At 49.7% G+C, this 16,299-nt stretch overlaps 1 protein-coding gene across 3 annotated transcripts in view; it reads left to right on the top strand.

Annotated features, from left to right (window-relative positions):
* Positions 1 to 15,921, top strand: part of UNK (unk zinc finger) — a 37,589-nt gene extending 21,668 nt beyond the window's left edge. Inside the window, exons 3-16 of one of the 3 annotated variants that reach the window (XM_051995066.1) lie at positions 261 to 437; positions 671 to 801; positions 1,379 to 1,514; positions 3,228 to 3,345; positions 6,019 to 6,103; positions 6,655 to 6,797; positions 7,333 to 7,533; positions 8,816 to 8,881; positions 9,257 to 9,431; positions 10,158 to 10,259; positions 10,765 to 10,953; positions 12,439 to 12,620; positions 12,796 to 13,053; positions 13,964 to 15,921. In XM_051995066.1, coding sequence (XP_051851026.1) covers positions 261 to 437; positions 671 to 801; positions 1,379 to 1,514; positions 3,228 to 3,345; positions 6,019 to 6,103; positions 6,655 to 6,797; positions 7,333 to 7,533; positions 8,816 to 8,881; positions 9,257 to 9,431; positions 10,158 to 10,259; positions 10,765 to 10,953; positions 12,439 to 12,620; positions 12,796 to 13,053; positions 13,964 to 14,125 — 2,125 coding nt within the window. In that variant the 3' untranslated portion in view covers positions 14,126 to 15,921. Of the gene's footprint in view, positions 1 to 260; positions 438 to 670; positions 802 to 1,378; positions 1,515 to 3,227; positions 3,346 to 6,018; positions 6,104 to 6,654; positions 6,798 to 7,332; positions 7,534 to 8,815; positions 8,882 to 9,256; positions 9,432 to 10,157; positions 10,260 to 10,764; positions 10,954 to 12,435; positions 12,621 to 12,795; positions 13,054 to 13,963 lie in introns of all 3 variants that reach the window. The other 2 variants (XM_051995064.1, XM_051995065.1) reach the window with 2 other exon arrangements.
* The last annotated feature ends 378 nt before the right edge of the window (positions 15,922 to 16,299 follow it).

Genomic DNA, 16,299 nt, shown 5'->3' with positions numbered 1-16,299 from the left:
TTACAAAACTCAGGAAGCAAGCCTGAGCACCAAGCAAAGGAGTGGAAAAGCAACAGGTTGATTTGTGAAAAAGAATCCTGGGCTGAGGAAGTACTAAGGATAAGTCTAATTTCTTCAACATTCTACTGTGGAATCATACGGGAAAAAAATGATTTATTCTCTCTGGATCACTGGGACACTTGGACAGTTTAAGAGCAGGGATCTGGTAGACTAGGGCACAGTCTGGTAGAAGCAGGCGACATGCTCTCCTTTGTTTTCAGGTGCCCGTTCCTGCATAGAACCACAGGGGACACTGAGCGGCGGTACCACCTACGCTACTACAAAACTGGAATCTGCATCCACGAGACTGATTCTAAAGGAAATTGTACTAAAAATGGCCTGCACTGCGCCTTTGCTCACGGGCCCCATGACCTCCGTTCTCCTGTCTATGACATCAGGTGGGCCAGGCACAGGGCTGAGCTGAATTGAGCGAGCAGAGGTGGGCAGGAAAGGAGTGCTGAAGAAGCTGGGGGTCTTCCTGCAGAGGAGACCACGGGATGGGAGAGGGAGAAGCAGGGGGTAGACGCGGTCACTCATCAGGCGTCCCCCTGTGGGGACCATGTTCTCATCTGTTTTTGCAACATCTCATGCTCAACACTCCTCCCATGTCTTCTCTGTGTTCTCTTCCAAGGGAGCTCCAGGCTATGGAGGCCTTACAGAATGGTCAGACTGCATCTGAGGGCAGCATTGAGGGTCAGTCAGCGGTGGCCGCAAGCCACGCCATGATAGAGAAAATCCTCAGCGAGGAGCCGCGGTGGCAAGGTAAGGGCCGGAGAGCCGAGCCCCGTCCTCCGTGGCCTTCCCTCCCAGTGCATGCAGACCCGTCCACAGCCGCATCTGTGTCTCCACACAGGCCGTCTCCCCATCCGGAGCGTCTCCCCCTCCTCTCTCTGCCAGGGCATCCCCCTTCCCACTGTTACTTGGAGCGCACCGCGGGGACCCTGGCTGGTCTCATCCGCGCTGGTGGTTTCTTGGATCGCCCGGTGTGTGGATGGGCATTCAGACAAACACACGTCCAGCTCTGTCCACACAAGTGACAGTCTTTTACATGTTTCTCCTGTGTGTTTCCTTGTGTCTTGTCTCCTTCTTTAAGCTCTACACTCCTCCCAGGCAGGTTCCCCCACAGGGGGCACGGCTTCAGAGACAGTGAGAGATTTGCCCAGGGGTCTGCGCTTCTCACAGCAATCTCAGGGAGTAGGGACTGCGGTGCCCGAGCGCTTGGACACTGCACTAGGCGCCTCTGAGGGGGCTCTCCCACCCTTTCCACTGCAGCTGCTAGTGTGAGACTCTTGACCCGGTCCCCATGGTTGACTGAGCCCCGCCCTCTGTTCCTTTGCAGACACAACCTATGTCTTAGGGAATTACAAGACTGAGCAGTGCAAGAAGCCTCCTCGGCTCTGTCGCCAGGGATACGCCTGCCCGTACTACCATAACAGCAAAGACAGACGGCGGAGCCCCAGGAAACATAAATACAGGTCTCACCATCTAGGGAGAAACCCAGCAGGGGTTGGCTAAGCTGAGCTGCCGAGACTGCTGCTGTCTCCTCTGTGGGGGGAGGGGGGGGCCTTGGGGAGCACCAAGCTGAGGGCAGACCAGCAGGGATCTGAAGCAGGAGCAATGAAGATTGGGAAAGGCTCCCCCGGACAGGGATGCCTGAGTGGGAGGAACTTTCAGTGGCCAGAGCGAGGCAGACCACATGCTAGCTCTCCCCAAGAGGTGAAGGCTGGGCTTGGATGCAGAAGGCAGGAGATTCCTGGGTAAAGCGGTGGTAGGGCAGGGGGCCTTTCCTATAGAATATACACTGCCCTGAAGGAAGTGGCCCAGCTGCAGGAGAAAGAAGTGGAAGGATCGTCCCTGTCTGTGCTATAAGGGGATTGCTGAGCTCCTCTGTCATCTTTCTTTACTGTCTCTTCTAAGCTATTCTGCTTTCTTAGGCCCAGGATGCAACTAGCCTGGAGAACATTTCCTATCTCTTTGCATTTAACACCATCTTTCTCAGTGATAATGTTATCGTGCTTATCCAAAAATGAATAGTTCTGTGGTTTTTTTAAATTTAATTTTCAAAAGCTTATTTTCTTATTGTTTGATTTTAAGCCCACTGTAAAGAAAAACCCCAGATGGGAAAGAATCTATAAAAGCAACTTTATCTGCTCTCCCTATCTGGAATTCCACCTTTATATCAACTTGAGTCTCCCTTCTTTCTGATCTCCCCATAGTTATCCTGACCCTAAATGTGGACAAACTCTTTTTTCCCTTTAGCTTAGCCATGCCAGAGATGGGTTTTTTAAATGAACCGGGTAACAGTCATGTAGTGTGACAGGGTAACACACTAAATACGATGTGACCACAGATTGTCTTGGCCAGCACAGTTTACAGAGCACTGAGGTCTTGTTCCTATTCCTCCAATTCTCCTGAACTGAGGAACGTTTATTGAAGAAGTTATTTCTCTGTGTGACCACACAGATTCCATTTCTTAACATCAAGCCAAGTTGTACTAAGCATGAAGTAACCATCTGTCCTGGAAGTCATATCTCATGTCTAGTGTGTTTCCCTCTGCCTGGGCCAGTTCATCCTAAAGGATATTTACTCACTAGTCAGCTGTAATAATCTGGGGTAAAACTCATTGATCTTGGCTCAGCTCCCCTCATAGCAGAATGGCCTCTGGAGCCTGCTCATATGATTTGTTTTACTGCTTTATCCCTAATGGGTCACCTTCCTCACTCCCTCCCTTTAATTCCTTGATCCTTTGTACCCTGAGCCTCATTGTTGGACCCATTTTCCCCCAACTTAGATGACTAATTGCTTCTTTCCCCAGCTTTACTCTACTAACTTGCTCATTAGCTCCCTAGGGGAGTAGTTTTCTCAAAAGCCTTTTATAATTTTTCAGCATCTTAAATTTATTAAACATATGATAACAATAACAGACTTTTCCACTGACAATAAAAGCAAAAAGGTAGTTCTCATGTAAACACATATTTTTTTTCTGTGGGCCTGTGAACCCCTGTTCCTTTGCATGATTCCTTTTAAAGTGGGGCAAAGGGGGCCAAATTATGGGTGAATTTCCTAGATTATCACACCCTTTCCTCTCTGTTACCACTCCTTACATGGGCACATGTTCGTGCATACTCACGTACATCCCCCCCAAGAGAGGCTCATTTGTCCCCTCTGTCTCCTTCTCGTTGGCCCAGGTCCTCCCCTTGCCCAAGTGTGAAACACGGGGATGAGTGGGGCGACCCTGGCAAATGTGAAAATGGAGATGCCTGCCAATACTGTCATACTCGAACGGAGCAACAGTTCCACCCGGAGGTACGAGGGCAGCACATCTCCCTCCCTTTCTCCCTCCTAGGACCTTCCTTGCTGGTTTTAGGGAGGGTTCTGTGGGATCTCAAAGCCAGGATACTTTGGTGGGGAGAAGTATTTGGTTTTGGATGCCATAAAATGTCCTTCTTGGGCTATATTTTTCTCTAATTTAAAGACATAAAACTCCTGGTTTTCATGATCATCACTATTCATATCCCAAAACCTTTATTGAGCTTTTGATGGTTGCACAGCATGGGGCTGGGTACCATACAGAGAGACAAATACTGCTCCTGCCCCCTAGGGAACTTACATTTTAAGACTGACATACTGACTCAGGTAAGCAGGTAACTAAAGGACCTTTAGAGAATGAAATAAAAATTCTAAACCATCATAAATTAGGCAGTGAAAGATCACACATCTCAAAGAGAAGGGTATTTTGACATAAAAGGAAATACATGATTTGGGTTAAAGATTGGGGAGATGTTTCCATGATTTGTCTCAGTCTTGAATTATTCAGAAGAATTTTCTGTACTAATCAGAAGACTGGCTAAATTAATTTCAATCATTCACTTGACCTGTGTGAACAAAATGATTTTTCTCTTGTACAAGCTGGATAGAAGTGGACTGGATAGTCTCCACTAAGTTGGATACTAAATTCATTGAGCCCCAAGCCCTAACAAGCTGTTGAATGGATGGGATGAGTGGTTTCCTAAGAAAAGCTGTGGAAAACCACAATGCTCCTTCCTAGACTCCATTCTCTTTCACCAGAGAAGGTGGAAATATGAATATGAAGGTGGAAATATGAAATAAGAAATTTGCCTTTCAAAAAAGATGAGAATGATAGTAGTTGATGCTTTGGGTGACAGAATTGGGATTGTTAAAAAGAATGTGACTGAAATCATGACTGAATTTGATTAGATACAACTTAATAGGAATAAATGTAAAGCCTTAATTGGAGCTCAAATATGGGGAAAGCCTTGGCAGACAAAAGTTCATATGAAAAGACCTTTGGAATTCACTGTCTCAGAAGCTTGATGTGAGAACCAACATGGTAGCCAGAAAAGTCATTGCAGTTTTAGGCTTCATATATGAAGGAATTATATCCAGCTCAGCATTATGGGTCCTCATAGTATTTCCATAGTATCTGGGATATTGTTTTCACTCTGTAGTACCACCTCATATCTATCAGATTGGCTAACATGACAGATAAGGAAAATGAGAAATGTTATAGGAGATGTGGGAACACTGGGAACTTGGATTGTTGGTAGAGTTGTGAATGCTAATTAAGCATTCAGAAGAACAATATGAAGGTTTGCTCAAAGGGCTATAAAACCATGCATATCTTTTGATTCAGCAATATCATTAATAGATCTGGATCCCACAGAGATATTTAAAAGGAGGGGGAAATAGGATATTGTTTTGAATTTTGGGTGACATGTTTAGAAAAGACATAGAAAAGTTGTCAAGGGAAAGTAACCAGGTTGTTGAAGAGATTTAGAAATTACCATTACTGGGATCTGGAGATCTTGTAAGGTAATTAAAGGAATGGGGTAGGGTGTGTGTGGGGGAGTGTATGTGAGGTAGACATTTAACCTTGAGAAGAAAGAAGTGAAGCGTAGTAACACCTTTAGATATTTAAAGGAATAGAGAAAACGTATTTTGCTTGGGACAAGTTAGTAACAATAGACGGAAGTAACAATAGACAGACTGAAATCTATTATAATGAAGTATCCTAAGTAATCAGTGCTGTCTAAAAGTGCATCCTGCTCTGCAGGCTGGAGAGTTGCCTGTGACAAAAGATCCATGACAGAAGGACTCCATGACCCTTGTCATGAATGCTTACAGGTTCTAATTGGACTCTTACTTCTAAGGTCCTTTCTAACCATGAAGTGTGATGATTTTGCTTCCTATTTCAGAAGAGATTGTTCCATCAGAATGACTGAGCCAGAGTCAGCCTTTGGGAATTGTCAAGTTAGCGACCTTTCGGCAACCAGATACACAAGAGGAGTTCAGGAGTCAGTCTTTTGGACCAATCTGGGGGAACCCCATCCTCTCTCCTCAGGCATGCTGTCCTGAGTAGAGCATTTCAGGCAGTGGAGATAATGTGGACTGCTCTGTGGGTCTTAAGCTGTATTTGTTAGAAATGGAATTAGACACGGCAGAAGAAGCCTTTAGGAAGTGCAGAAGAGACAGAAGGGCTGAGGATGAGAAGAGAAAAAGATAGCGGTGCTCAAGCCTAGTGAGACAAGGCTTGCCACAGGGGTTTGACCCCTGGCCTGATTGTCTGGGAGACCAGAGTAGACAGAATGTGAGGTCCATCTCTCCCTTGTCACACCCTTGCCCAGCCTTTTTCCTTCTCTCCCCCCCTCTTTCTATCTCCCTTTCTCTTTCCCTCCCTCCCCCCTTTCTCTCCCTCCCTCTCTTTCTCTCTCTGTTTCTTTGTTTCTCCCTCTGTCTCTGTTTCTCTTTCTCTCTCTCTCCTCCTCCCTCCCTACTTTTCTCTCTCTCACAGCCCCCTCTTCTCCCCACCCCCTCCTTCTCTCTGTCTCTCTTTGTGTCTCTCTGTCTCTGTCTCTCCCCCTCTCCAACTCCCCTCCTTCCTCTCTCTCTCACACCCCCCTTCTCCCCATCCCCCTCCTTCCCAGAGTCCTAACTCCGTTTTCATTTGGCTTTCTCTAGATCTACAAGTCTACCAAATGTAACGACATGCAGCAGTCGGGCAGTTGTCCCCGAGGTCCTTTCTGCGCCTTTGCCCATGTTGAACGTATGCTATGCCAACTGTTTCTTGCTCCTCCTTCCCTGCCCCCTCTTCCTTTCACTATAGATCCTGCAGCCAGGGGAATGGACCCTGCAGGCTCTGCTTGGGTTGGCTTAGGGCTGCTGGGAGCCTCTAGGCTTCTGCATGCTCAGACTTAGCTAGCCCAAGCTGGACAAGGGTCATGTAAACCCAGCAGACAAAGAACCCTGGCCTGTTAGCCAGGGGAGGTCAGGGTGGGATCTTCTCTCCAAGGAGAGCAAAGCCACTGAGCAATGTGTCCCCCTGCTCCTTTGGAGGCTTCTCCCAGGCGGTCTTCCTGTTGGAGCCAACAACATGGCATAGAGGAAGGGGAAATGTCATGGCCCAGTGGCTAGCCCTTCTCTCCTCCCCCGCCCTCACCCATAGGTGTTAGGACTGGGGAGAGATGTAGCCTCCTGGTCACAGATTGAGATGTATGACTCAAGGGCTGGGATGGAGATTGCCTCATCCCTCTGCAGAGAGCCTCTGTGTGAGTAGGGAGGCCTGGGTAACACTTGTATCCCTCACATCTCTTACAGAACCCCCCCTTGGTGATGACTTTCAGTCTTCTTCAGCTGTTCCCAGTCCTACACAGGCTGGCCCCGTGATGTACATGCCATCAGCAGCAGGGGACTCGGTGCCCGTGAGCCCCTCCAGCCCTCATGCCCCAGACCTTAGTAACGTATGTGCCATGGCTTGAGGAGTAGGGAGAATGGGGACAGGGAGATTGGAAGGGATACTAGTATCTAATAACAATTGAAAAGTGGAATTAGAATTTTAACTTCCCTCGATGAGCTTGGAGGGAGGGGAGGAAAGATGGAGGCAGCTGTGATATAAACTGAACAAATGGTATCGGCAGTCCCCCCACCCCCAACTCCAAACCAGTGTGTTTTTGTTTTGACAGTTCATTTCACTGCACCTGAGTCTGCCTCCTCTCCTCCACATCACAGGCCTTGCATGTATCTTAGATGACCATCTCCTCTTCCAGCTTCTATCTTGAATAGGCTTTGTGTCAGGACTCAGATGGAGTAGAACAAACCATCTCATCAAAACAAAAACACGCTATCTTGGGGTTAGAAGGGACTGTTCTGGGCAAAGGAAGAATCTCTCCATCCTTCCCACCTTGAAAACCCATCTGACTTCCTCCACCTTTTGCTTTAGAGTTATAGTCATGTCCATGTGGCCTGTTCCTTACCCTTCTCTTCTTCTCCCTGTAGATTCTTTGTAGGAACAGCAGTCTGGGTAGTCCATCTAACCTCTGTGGCTCTCCCCCGGGCACTATCCGAAAGCCACAAAGCCTAGAAGGCATCAGCTTCCCTGGGGAGGCAAGCCCAGCGCCTGGCAGTTACAAGAAGGCACCTGGCTTTGAGAGGGAGGACCAAGTGGGAGCTGAATATCTGAAAAGCTTCAAATGCCAGGTAAGGATCATGGACAAAAGGACAATGCCTGATAGTTATCCAGAGAACTGCTATCTCTTATGCAGAGGATGGTGGCTGGAAACCCAAGTTGTTTAAAACTGAGTGTGCATGCTTCAGATCTGTATAAATCCAGCATACATTTCATAACCATTGAAGCACCTCTGTGTGCCATGTCCTATGCCGGACACAAAGACAAATATGTAAATAAGGTAGCATCTCTTTCCTTGAGGAGTTGAGGATCTAGTAGAGGAAGGTAAGAGACACATAAATTCAAAAATAGAATCAGGTCAATGTGAGAGCAAATAAGGGGAAAACCAATTCCAGCTGGAGGAAGTAGGGAAAGTTACAAGAAGGTGGTGACTCTTGAGTTGGGTCTTGAAGAATGGGTAAGATTTCAGGAAGCACATATATTTGGGGATGGAAGGAGGAATTAGGGAGAAGAAAGATAAGGTGTTTTCCAAACGTGGGAAAGAGAAAGATCAAAAAAACAAATCATAGAGTATAAAATTATATAGAGGCATGTCCAGGAGGAGCCTGATAAAGGGTAAGGTCTTTGTTCCAGCCTTGAAGCTGCCATGTTAGCTTGGTTCCATCTGTTCCAGTGGCTTCCTGGCGGGCCTTTTTGCTTTCAGTCTCTTCCATGACTTAACATGCCAGATTCCTGCCTCGCAGGTTTTAACTGTGCCATGTCACTTCTCAAAAACTCTCCATTGTTCCTCATTGCCTATCAAATAAAAAACAAATGCCATATCCTAACATTGAGGGCGCTTCAAAATTTAGTTTGAATCTAGCTGATATTACTGTGTTTCAAGTTATCTAGACTCCTGCCAAACTGGATTATTTCTAGATCTCCTCCCAAACTTTTCAGTCTCTATGCTTTGTATTACCCAAACTCATCTATTCCCTGACTATTTTGATAGTCATGATCTCATTTGATTCTCAAAACCTGTGAGATCAATAGGGAAGACACTATGATCACTTAATTTTTTAAATAAGCAGTTTAATGTTAACTTCAACCAATAAAAACCCAATTCAATTTATATATATAAATAATAGAACAAACAAAAACCTTCCACATATAGATAACCTGATGTTTATTACTCCCTCTGCTGCCCTCTTTCCTTGTATTATCTTCATTTTAGACTAAGGGTACCTGGGACTCCTAGAGGTAAGTAATTTCCCCAAAATCACCAGGCTAACATATGGCAAGTCAGTGGATATTAGAATATGTGGTCATTGTCTTGGCTCTTTGTCTTCACCATTGCTTTTTTCCTCCTAAAAGGCCAAAATAAAGCCCCATTCTTTGGAACATAGGAGCCAGGAGCAGCCTCTGATGCAGCCCAAACAGGTAACACCTGTCTTTCAGACAGATATATTTCTCAATAGTAGAGAATGAAAAATGAGGAAGCAGAGTCAAGGGCAGATGGAAGTTTCTGTCATGCGTCCTAAAAACCCAAGTTTAGATGAAAGAATGGGAAGGAGAGGTCATACCCCTTAGCTTCATACTTTGCTCTTGACCCATTGGCAACTGGAATTATCCAAGGGGTCAAGATCTTTGCAGCCTCCAAATTGATGCTCATCAATCTTGAGGAGACAAGAGCCTGTTTAGGACCCTGAAAGTGGCCAGACGACAAAGGAGTTGCTTTTCCCCTAGCTCCAGATCTTCAAGCTGTGTGCACTTTCTATCTTCAGGCTTCTCTTCACTTCCTCTCTTTCCTTGCAGGACATACTGGGTATCCTCCCAGTGGGCAGCCCCCTGACGTCCAGCATCTCTTCTAGCATCACTTCCAGCTTGGCAGCCACCCCACCCAGCCCCGCAGGCCCCAGCAGTGTCCCCGGCATGAATGCAAACGCCTTGCCCTTCTACCCTACCAGTGACACCGTGGAGTCGGTCATAGGTAACGCCTTCTTTCCTAGGGCCATGGCGGGGGAGGGGGCTGGATTGGATGGCACTCAGGCTTCTGGGAAGAGATGCACCCACAGCTTAGTTCTTACCCCTTACCCCGGACCAAGACAGAGACCTGACCGTGGCCTTAGCGCAGACAAACCAGCTGCCGGTCGTATTTATTCTCATCATTGTTACTGTTGGTCCAGATCTGGGACTTCATCACTAGGGGAATTCTCCCTGCTGACAGAGAGCAACATTCATCTGTGACTAGGGTCTTGGAGAGATTAGGTGATTTGCCCCTTGCCATGTTGCAGGGACGACCAAAGGGAACAATTGAATCCAGGCCTTCTTGACCTCGGGGCTAGCTTTCTTTCCTGCATTACAGGAAAATTATTATTGAAATAATGGCGATATTGATATTCCACATCTCTATGGGGCTTGTAAGGGTTAAATAGCCCTTTGCTCATGGTGGTCCAAGGCAGCGGACAGTGCAGCTTCTCCCGGGTTTGTAGGCAGCTTCTCTTAGGAGACTCTCCGTGCTGAGCTCCTTGCATTTCCCGGCTCAGCCCTCCAGGAGCTCAAAGGGAAGCACGATAATGGGTAAGATCAGGCAGTAAAGAACCCCTAGTGTCCCACTCAGCGGTCAGTGCCAGGACCAGAGATGGCGAGGTCAAGCACGGCTGCGCCCAAAGATGGCAGGAGGGCCACATGCAATCTGAGTCACTCTGTCCAACAGAGTCTGCCCTTGATGACTTGGACCTGAATGAGTTTGGAGTAGCTGCCCTGGAAAAGTCATTCGACAGCAGCACAGTGCCTCACCCAGGTGGCATCATGATTGGTACTTGGGAAATAAATCTCTACAAGGGGCAAGGGGAGTGCTGGCTGGCACCAGGCCACTGAGCATGTGCTGACCATCGGAGAGCAGGCTGGGCCTCCCCACCGGGCAATGGGGCACGTGCCCTTCTCCATCAGGCTGTTCTCCCCAAATATCCCCTCTCCAGGGATGTGTCCAAGCCTGCCCCCGGAAGTTTGTCCCATCTCCCCATAGGTTGCCTTCCAGCTCTTAAATTCACCTTTCAGTGCATTCTGCTGGGCCCTGGTCTTTCAGAACTGGGGGAGGGAGGACAGCATTTCGCCATAGGCCCTCCTTTCTCAGGCTCTCCTTCCATTGTTCTTTGCCTAGAAGAAATGCCTTAGAGACACTGAGACCTCCCTGAGGGTGGGCATTGTCTCCTCCTGGAAGCTCTCCAGCTTCAAGCAGGCCCAGGGTGGGATATGGTGATTCTTTGCCTTTCCTCAGTGTTCCCCCTGCCCTTTTCCCCTTTCCTTGGCCTCTTTTACAGGTGGCAGTTTGTTACAGAGCTCTGCCCCTGTAAACATCCCTGGCTCCCTGGGCAGCTCGGCTTCCTTTCATTCTGCCTCTCCCTCTCCTCCGGTCAGCCTTTCCTCACACTTCCTCCAGCAGCCCCAGGGCCACCTGAGCCAATCAGAAAACACTTTCCTGGGGACATCAGCATCACATGGATCTTTAGGTAAGAGGGGATAAGGAACAGTTCTCAGGGGTGTCCTACAGAAAGCCTATAATAAACACTAGAGTTTTCTGCTCAGCCCTGTCCTCTGCAGGTTTCCAGTTTAAGACAAGCCTTAAGGTGCATAATCAAGACTGTAATGAGGACAGAATGAGACTATTTGCACTCTGCTGTCTGGCCCACTGAAAGCCTTATGTCTTTTATCCAGGCACTAATCTGCCTATGAGTAGAAAGTCTCATTGCTAGGTAGGCTGCAAAATAATACATCTTTTCAGCCATGGCAATTCTGGAAGATCATCTAATAAATTATAGAAAGGTTCATTGGGAGGAGTTCTACCCATATTGATGAAACCAAAATCCACCTCCCCTCCAGACATGAGTTTGCATATGGGTATGCCCAATTGTCCTCCCTCCTACAGGGAGATATATATTCAGGATCACTCACAACTAGCTGACAGATTATTCTCCTCCACTGTCAGCCAAAGAGCATATTCTAAGCTTTGAAAGAGCCCAGCATTGGCAAACTAGGGCCATGTGCCGAGGCACTAGAGATACAAAAAGAGAATGTCTGCCCTTAGGGGACTAGAGCCCAGATGGAAAGACACACTTGGAAAGACAAGTAATGACACAAAGCAGCCTGTGCTCCAGGCCCTTGGAGCAGCTCAGACAAAAGAAGGGTCCTAAAGAGACAACATATTTGTAGAATGATCCCAATAGTTTGACCTTTGCCTACATGAGTTCTCTATATCTGAGCAGAATCTACTGGCTCATTTGCAGTCAGGTTTATACAAGCACACAAGCGTGTCATTAGAAGGGTAGAAAATAGAGGGAAATCACTAGAATTTGGGGTTTGAATAGAGTGAGACTGGGAAGGAAGTTTGGTAATAGTGAAAATATGCTGAATTCCTTTCTCTTCTAGCAATAATACTGGTGTTAAGTTCTCCCTTGAAGGGAGAGAGACAAAAAAGACTAAAATCCAGTCCTTTCCCTCATGGAGTCTGTGCCCTATTAGGTGTTTTCTGCTCTCGGCAATGGGTGTTTGTCTAGCATCTCCTGCGAGAGCAGAGTCCTTCTGTGTGCCACGGGGAGGGATTTCTTCTCACATGGGGGTTTTGGTGGCCTCCTGAAACTGGACAGAACACCTTAAGATTGGGGATTGTGGCTATGAATTTCCTCTTGAGGAAGTTCCCCCACCCAAAAGTGGGGTTATTATTTTCCCTAGCAGATTTAGATCTTCCCAAGAATAGGAAGTCCTGTTCTTACTTCAGTTGGTCCTGTGAGAATAGAATGGGTACCACCCCTAAGTCTGGGAGACCCCTGTACACAGGGACTGTGTCTTCCTTCTGAATCCCAGCAGGGTTCAGTAAGGTGGTGGGGAGTTAGTCAGTGCCCTTGGCTGCTGACAAAGGCCCCCACGGTGCTTCAGGGCTCTCCCTGTTGGGCTGGCAAGAGAGAGCTGCCTCAAGACCCCCTCTCCTCCTACAGCAGGTTTAAATGGAATGAACAGCAGTATCTGGGAGCATTTTGCCTCTGGGAACTTCTCCCCAGGCACCTCGCCCGCCTTTCTGTCCGGCCCAGGGGCTGCTGAGCTGGCCAGACTGCGACAGGAGCTGGAGGAGGCCAATGGAACCATCAAGCAGTGGGAGGAGTCATGGAAGCAGGCCAAGCAGGTACGGGCAGGCCCCGCCCCTCGGTCCCAGGGGCACCCGAGAGCCCCCTCCGGTCGGGGGCGCTGCCGCCCGTCTTCTGCGGGCGTACAGATGAGGGGGAGCCAGCAGTGCAGCGGGAGGGCCCCGTCCTGGGCTGGGATGCCCACTGGGCCGGGCTCTGTGCTGCCCCCCGCAGGCCTGCGACGCCTGGAAGAAGGAGGCGGAGGAGGCCAGTGAGCGGGCTAGCGCCGCGGGCCTGGAGTGCGAGCTGGCCCGGGAGCAGCGGGACGCCCTGGAGGTGCAGGTGAAGAAGCTGCAGGAAGAGCTGGAGCGGCTGCACTCCGGGCAGGACCCCCAGGCCCTGTGCTCCTTCTCCGACCTGGAGGCCCTGTCGCTCTCCACCTTGTACTCCCTCCAGAAGCAGCTCAGGGCCAACCTGGAGAGAGTGGAAAAGGTAGGGCGGGGCAGGAGAAGCCAGAGGGGCGGAGGGAGCTGGCGGCAGGCTCCTTGGGCCCCGGCTGGCGGAGCGCCTGTCTGACGGGGCGCCTCTCTGACGGGGCGGGGCCTCGCTTTGTCAGCCCGTCCTGCGGGCCCCCAGCAGCCTGGGACCCTACTCCGCCGGCCCAGCGCGGCTCCAGGAGGGATCCAGCACGGTCAGGGAGGGAGGGCAGGGTAACACGTCACTCCCGGTCACGCAGACTTATAAAGTGCTTCTCACAACCTGTGGAGCATTATCACCCTCATTCTGCAAACAGAAACTGAGCAGAGAGAGGCTATCCCATGCCCGAGGTCACCCTCCTGTAAGGGTCATAGGCAGGATTTGAACCCGTGCCTCTCGCCTCCAGCTCCAGCCTTTATTCCCACTGCCTTTTTGTCCGAGTTGGCATTTAGACGGTCATCTGGGGACTGTCAGAGCCAGAGGGGTGCTGCTTCCGCCTCAGCACCGCCCTGTTCTAGCCTGTTCTGCTCCGGAAAAGTGCATCTTTCTTCCCCGAGAGGCTGAGAGGGAGGTTCCGGTTCTGGGAGAGCACTCGTCCCCAGAGCTTGGAACAGATCCTATCAGTCGGGTCCTTTGCGGGCTCAGGCCTGCTCTCCACCAGCCCCATTCCAGGACCCCTACTCAAAGTTACTGGTTCTGGGGCAGAGCACCCGACCTGCAGACCAAGCTGGCAGGAATCGCATGGGGACCAGCTTGACCCCTCAGTTGAGGCCTTGAGACCAAAGGGAAGCCGCCTTAATTAAGCGCTTTGCACACCCCGAAGCCTCCGGGGCTATTGGAGCAGAACAAAGTACTCCTTGGGGAGGCTGGGAGCAGGCCAGCTTCTCTGGGTCCTCTGTGAACACTGGCTCTTCTTTGCTTCCAGGTGGTATTCCAGATGCAGTCCCCTGCAAAGTGTCTCAAGTGTCAGGAGCAGCATCGGGTGGTGCTCCAGTGCCAACATGCCGTGCTGTGTGAGCTGTGTGCGGAGGACAGCGAGTGCCCCGTCTGCCACCCGAGCTGTGCCCGCCCTCCTCTGCAGTCATGACCCCCGGGCCAGGAGGCAGCACCTAGAACTTTTTAAATACTGTGTGGGTGGGTGGGGGGTGGCCCCCTCCAGGGCACGCTCACAGACACACACGCACAGTGTGTGTGTGTGTATGTGTGTGTGCGTGTGCAAGGACAGATGTGTGAAGGGTCTCCGTGTGTATATCTGTGTATAGACACACACTTAAAACAGAGCTGAGTTACCAAGCACTTTTAAAAAATATTTTGCAGCCCTACCCTCACCCATCCCCCTCCCTTCCCTGCTTCAGAAACAAATCTGTTCCCCAACCCCGTCCCGAGCCCCTGTGGCAGAGTCTCTTTATGTCTCTTTTTTAAAACTTAGGAAATAACTTTTTTAAAATCTTTGAGACAAAAATCAGATGGGGAAATTGAGAGGAAAGGGAGAAATGAAGTCTAGGCCCCTGGGAAAGCAGAGACCCAGAAGAAACGGGCCTCTCCCAAGGCCCCCCACCCCTGTCCCTAAGATAAGGGACCCTAAATACCAGTCCCCGTACTGTCACCTTTTTAAATTAGCAAACACTTGGAATCCAGAGGGGATTCTGAGCTGGTGGAGGATGGGGTGATAATAACTGACTCTTAACTCCACTAAAAGTATTGTATTTTTTTAAAATCAAATTAGCATTATAGTGCAACTGAAGAGCTGGTTGGCCCTGGGCAGTGAAGGCCCCACCTATTTAAACCCTGGGTGGGTTGCCCAACGTTTCCCTGCCTCCCAGAACTTAGAGGTGTCTCAGTATCCCCCTTGCAATGGCAGAAGGTTGAGACTTTTGCCTCTTTCTAAATGTTAGAAATTAAGAGTGTCGGGAGTGCGAGAGCCTGTAGCCCTGAGAGGCTCCTTCCCTATGTTTTGTGGAAGGGTTAGGGCTGGAGAATGTAGCAGAATTAAGGTCAGTGGTGCTCTTTTGTAATTTTCCCTCTTGCCCCTTTCTTGGGGCTGCTCCCAGCCCACGGCCCTCCACTCTCACAAATTCTAATCTCTGTACAGTGGAAGACTCGAGACCACCACTAATGCAGTAACCAAGACTTGGGGGTTTGTCCTGCACCAACGCAGCGTCCCCCAAATCAGGACCCCTTCCCCAAAGTACTCGGCGAGGGCGGGTGAGGAGTGCGGGTGAGAGCCTGCCCTCACGCGCCTCCGGGCTAGGCCTTCGTGGGCTCGGGCGCTGGCCAGGAGCCTAAGATTGCCAGCCGGGCCGGTACTCCTTTTCCACCCCCCTGGCTTTGTCCTCTGTTTCCCCTTCAGATGCTCCACCCTCCTCCCAGGCCTCAGGCAGCTACTTGGGGAAAGCCCCGACCTGGAGGAGGGCGCCGCCCTGGTGGCCGGAGCTGAGGACCAGGGCAGAGGGCCGCAGCCTCCCAGCCAGGAGGGGGTGAAGATGCATTCCCAGGTGCTTTCCAAGTGCAGCTGTTTTTCAGTCACTGTTTTCAGTGAGGATGTGTGTGTGCATGTGTGTGCGCGTGTGCGTGTGTCTCCAATGTATATTATTGTCTTAGCTTCCATTTTAAAAATTCTTTTGTACAGAGAGATACTGGGGCTTGGGGGGGCGCGGATGGTTGGAGATGGTGGTGACCCCGGCACGGCGGCCGGTGTCTATGCCATGGTGTGGGGTGGAGGAGGAGGCTGGGCCAAGGGCTCCTCTTCAAACCCTCACAGGCTCAATGAGAAAAGGGCTTTTGATGAAATAGGTGAAATTTTTCTCTTTTTAAAAAAGATACTGAAACAAACAAAAAAAAAAACCACCCTCCCAGCCATTGGAAATAAAGTATGAAATTGAAGTTTTGGTGGATTCAGACATTGGGAATGGGGTCTCCCATGGGCCTTCAGGCCGTGCTGGAGTGGTGGAAGGTGGGACAGCTCTCCAGGCCCACCAGGGTGGTGGGCCGTCGCCCTTTGTTTTAGGAAGAGCTCTCCCTCACCTTCAGAGGCCTTAGATGAGGAGGTCTGAAGGCGGCCCTCTTCTCCAGGAGTAGCTCAACAGAGGGCAGGGCCCCTGAATACTGAGGGCTTACTCCCGGGTCAACTGGCCTCTCTGAGATGACCCTTTTTAGGATTCTGTTTCCAAGGGCTGCTATTTATAGATTCTGTTAACTTTGTAGAGAGGATGCTGGAGAATTTTTTACTGAAGGAAAATCTAAAAAGTGTGTGTATGGGTG

Source organism: Antechinus flavipes, chromosome 4 (genome assembly GCF_016432865.1).
Source record: "Antechinus flavipes isolate AdamAnt ecotype Samford, QLD, Australia chromosome 4, AdamAnt_v2, whole genome shotgun sequence".
In the NCBI taxonomy this organism is placed as follows: Eukaryota; Metazoa; Chordata; class Mammalia; order Dasyuromorphia; family Dasyuridae; genus Antechinus; species Antechinus flavipes.
The sequence above is the reverse complement of the archived record's forward strand: the minus strand, read 5'-3'. Positions and strand labels throughout refer to the sequence as shown.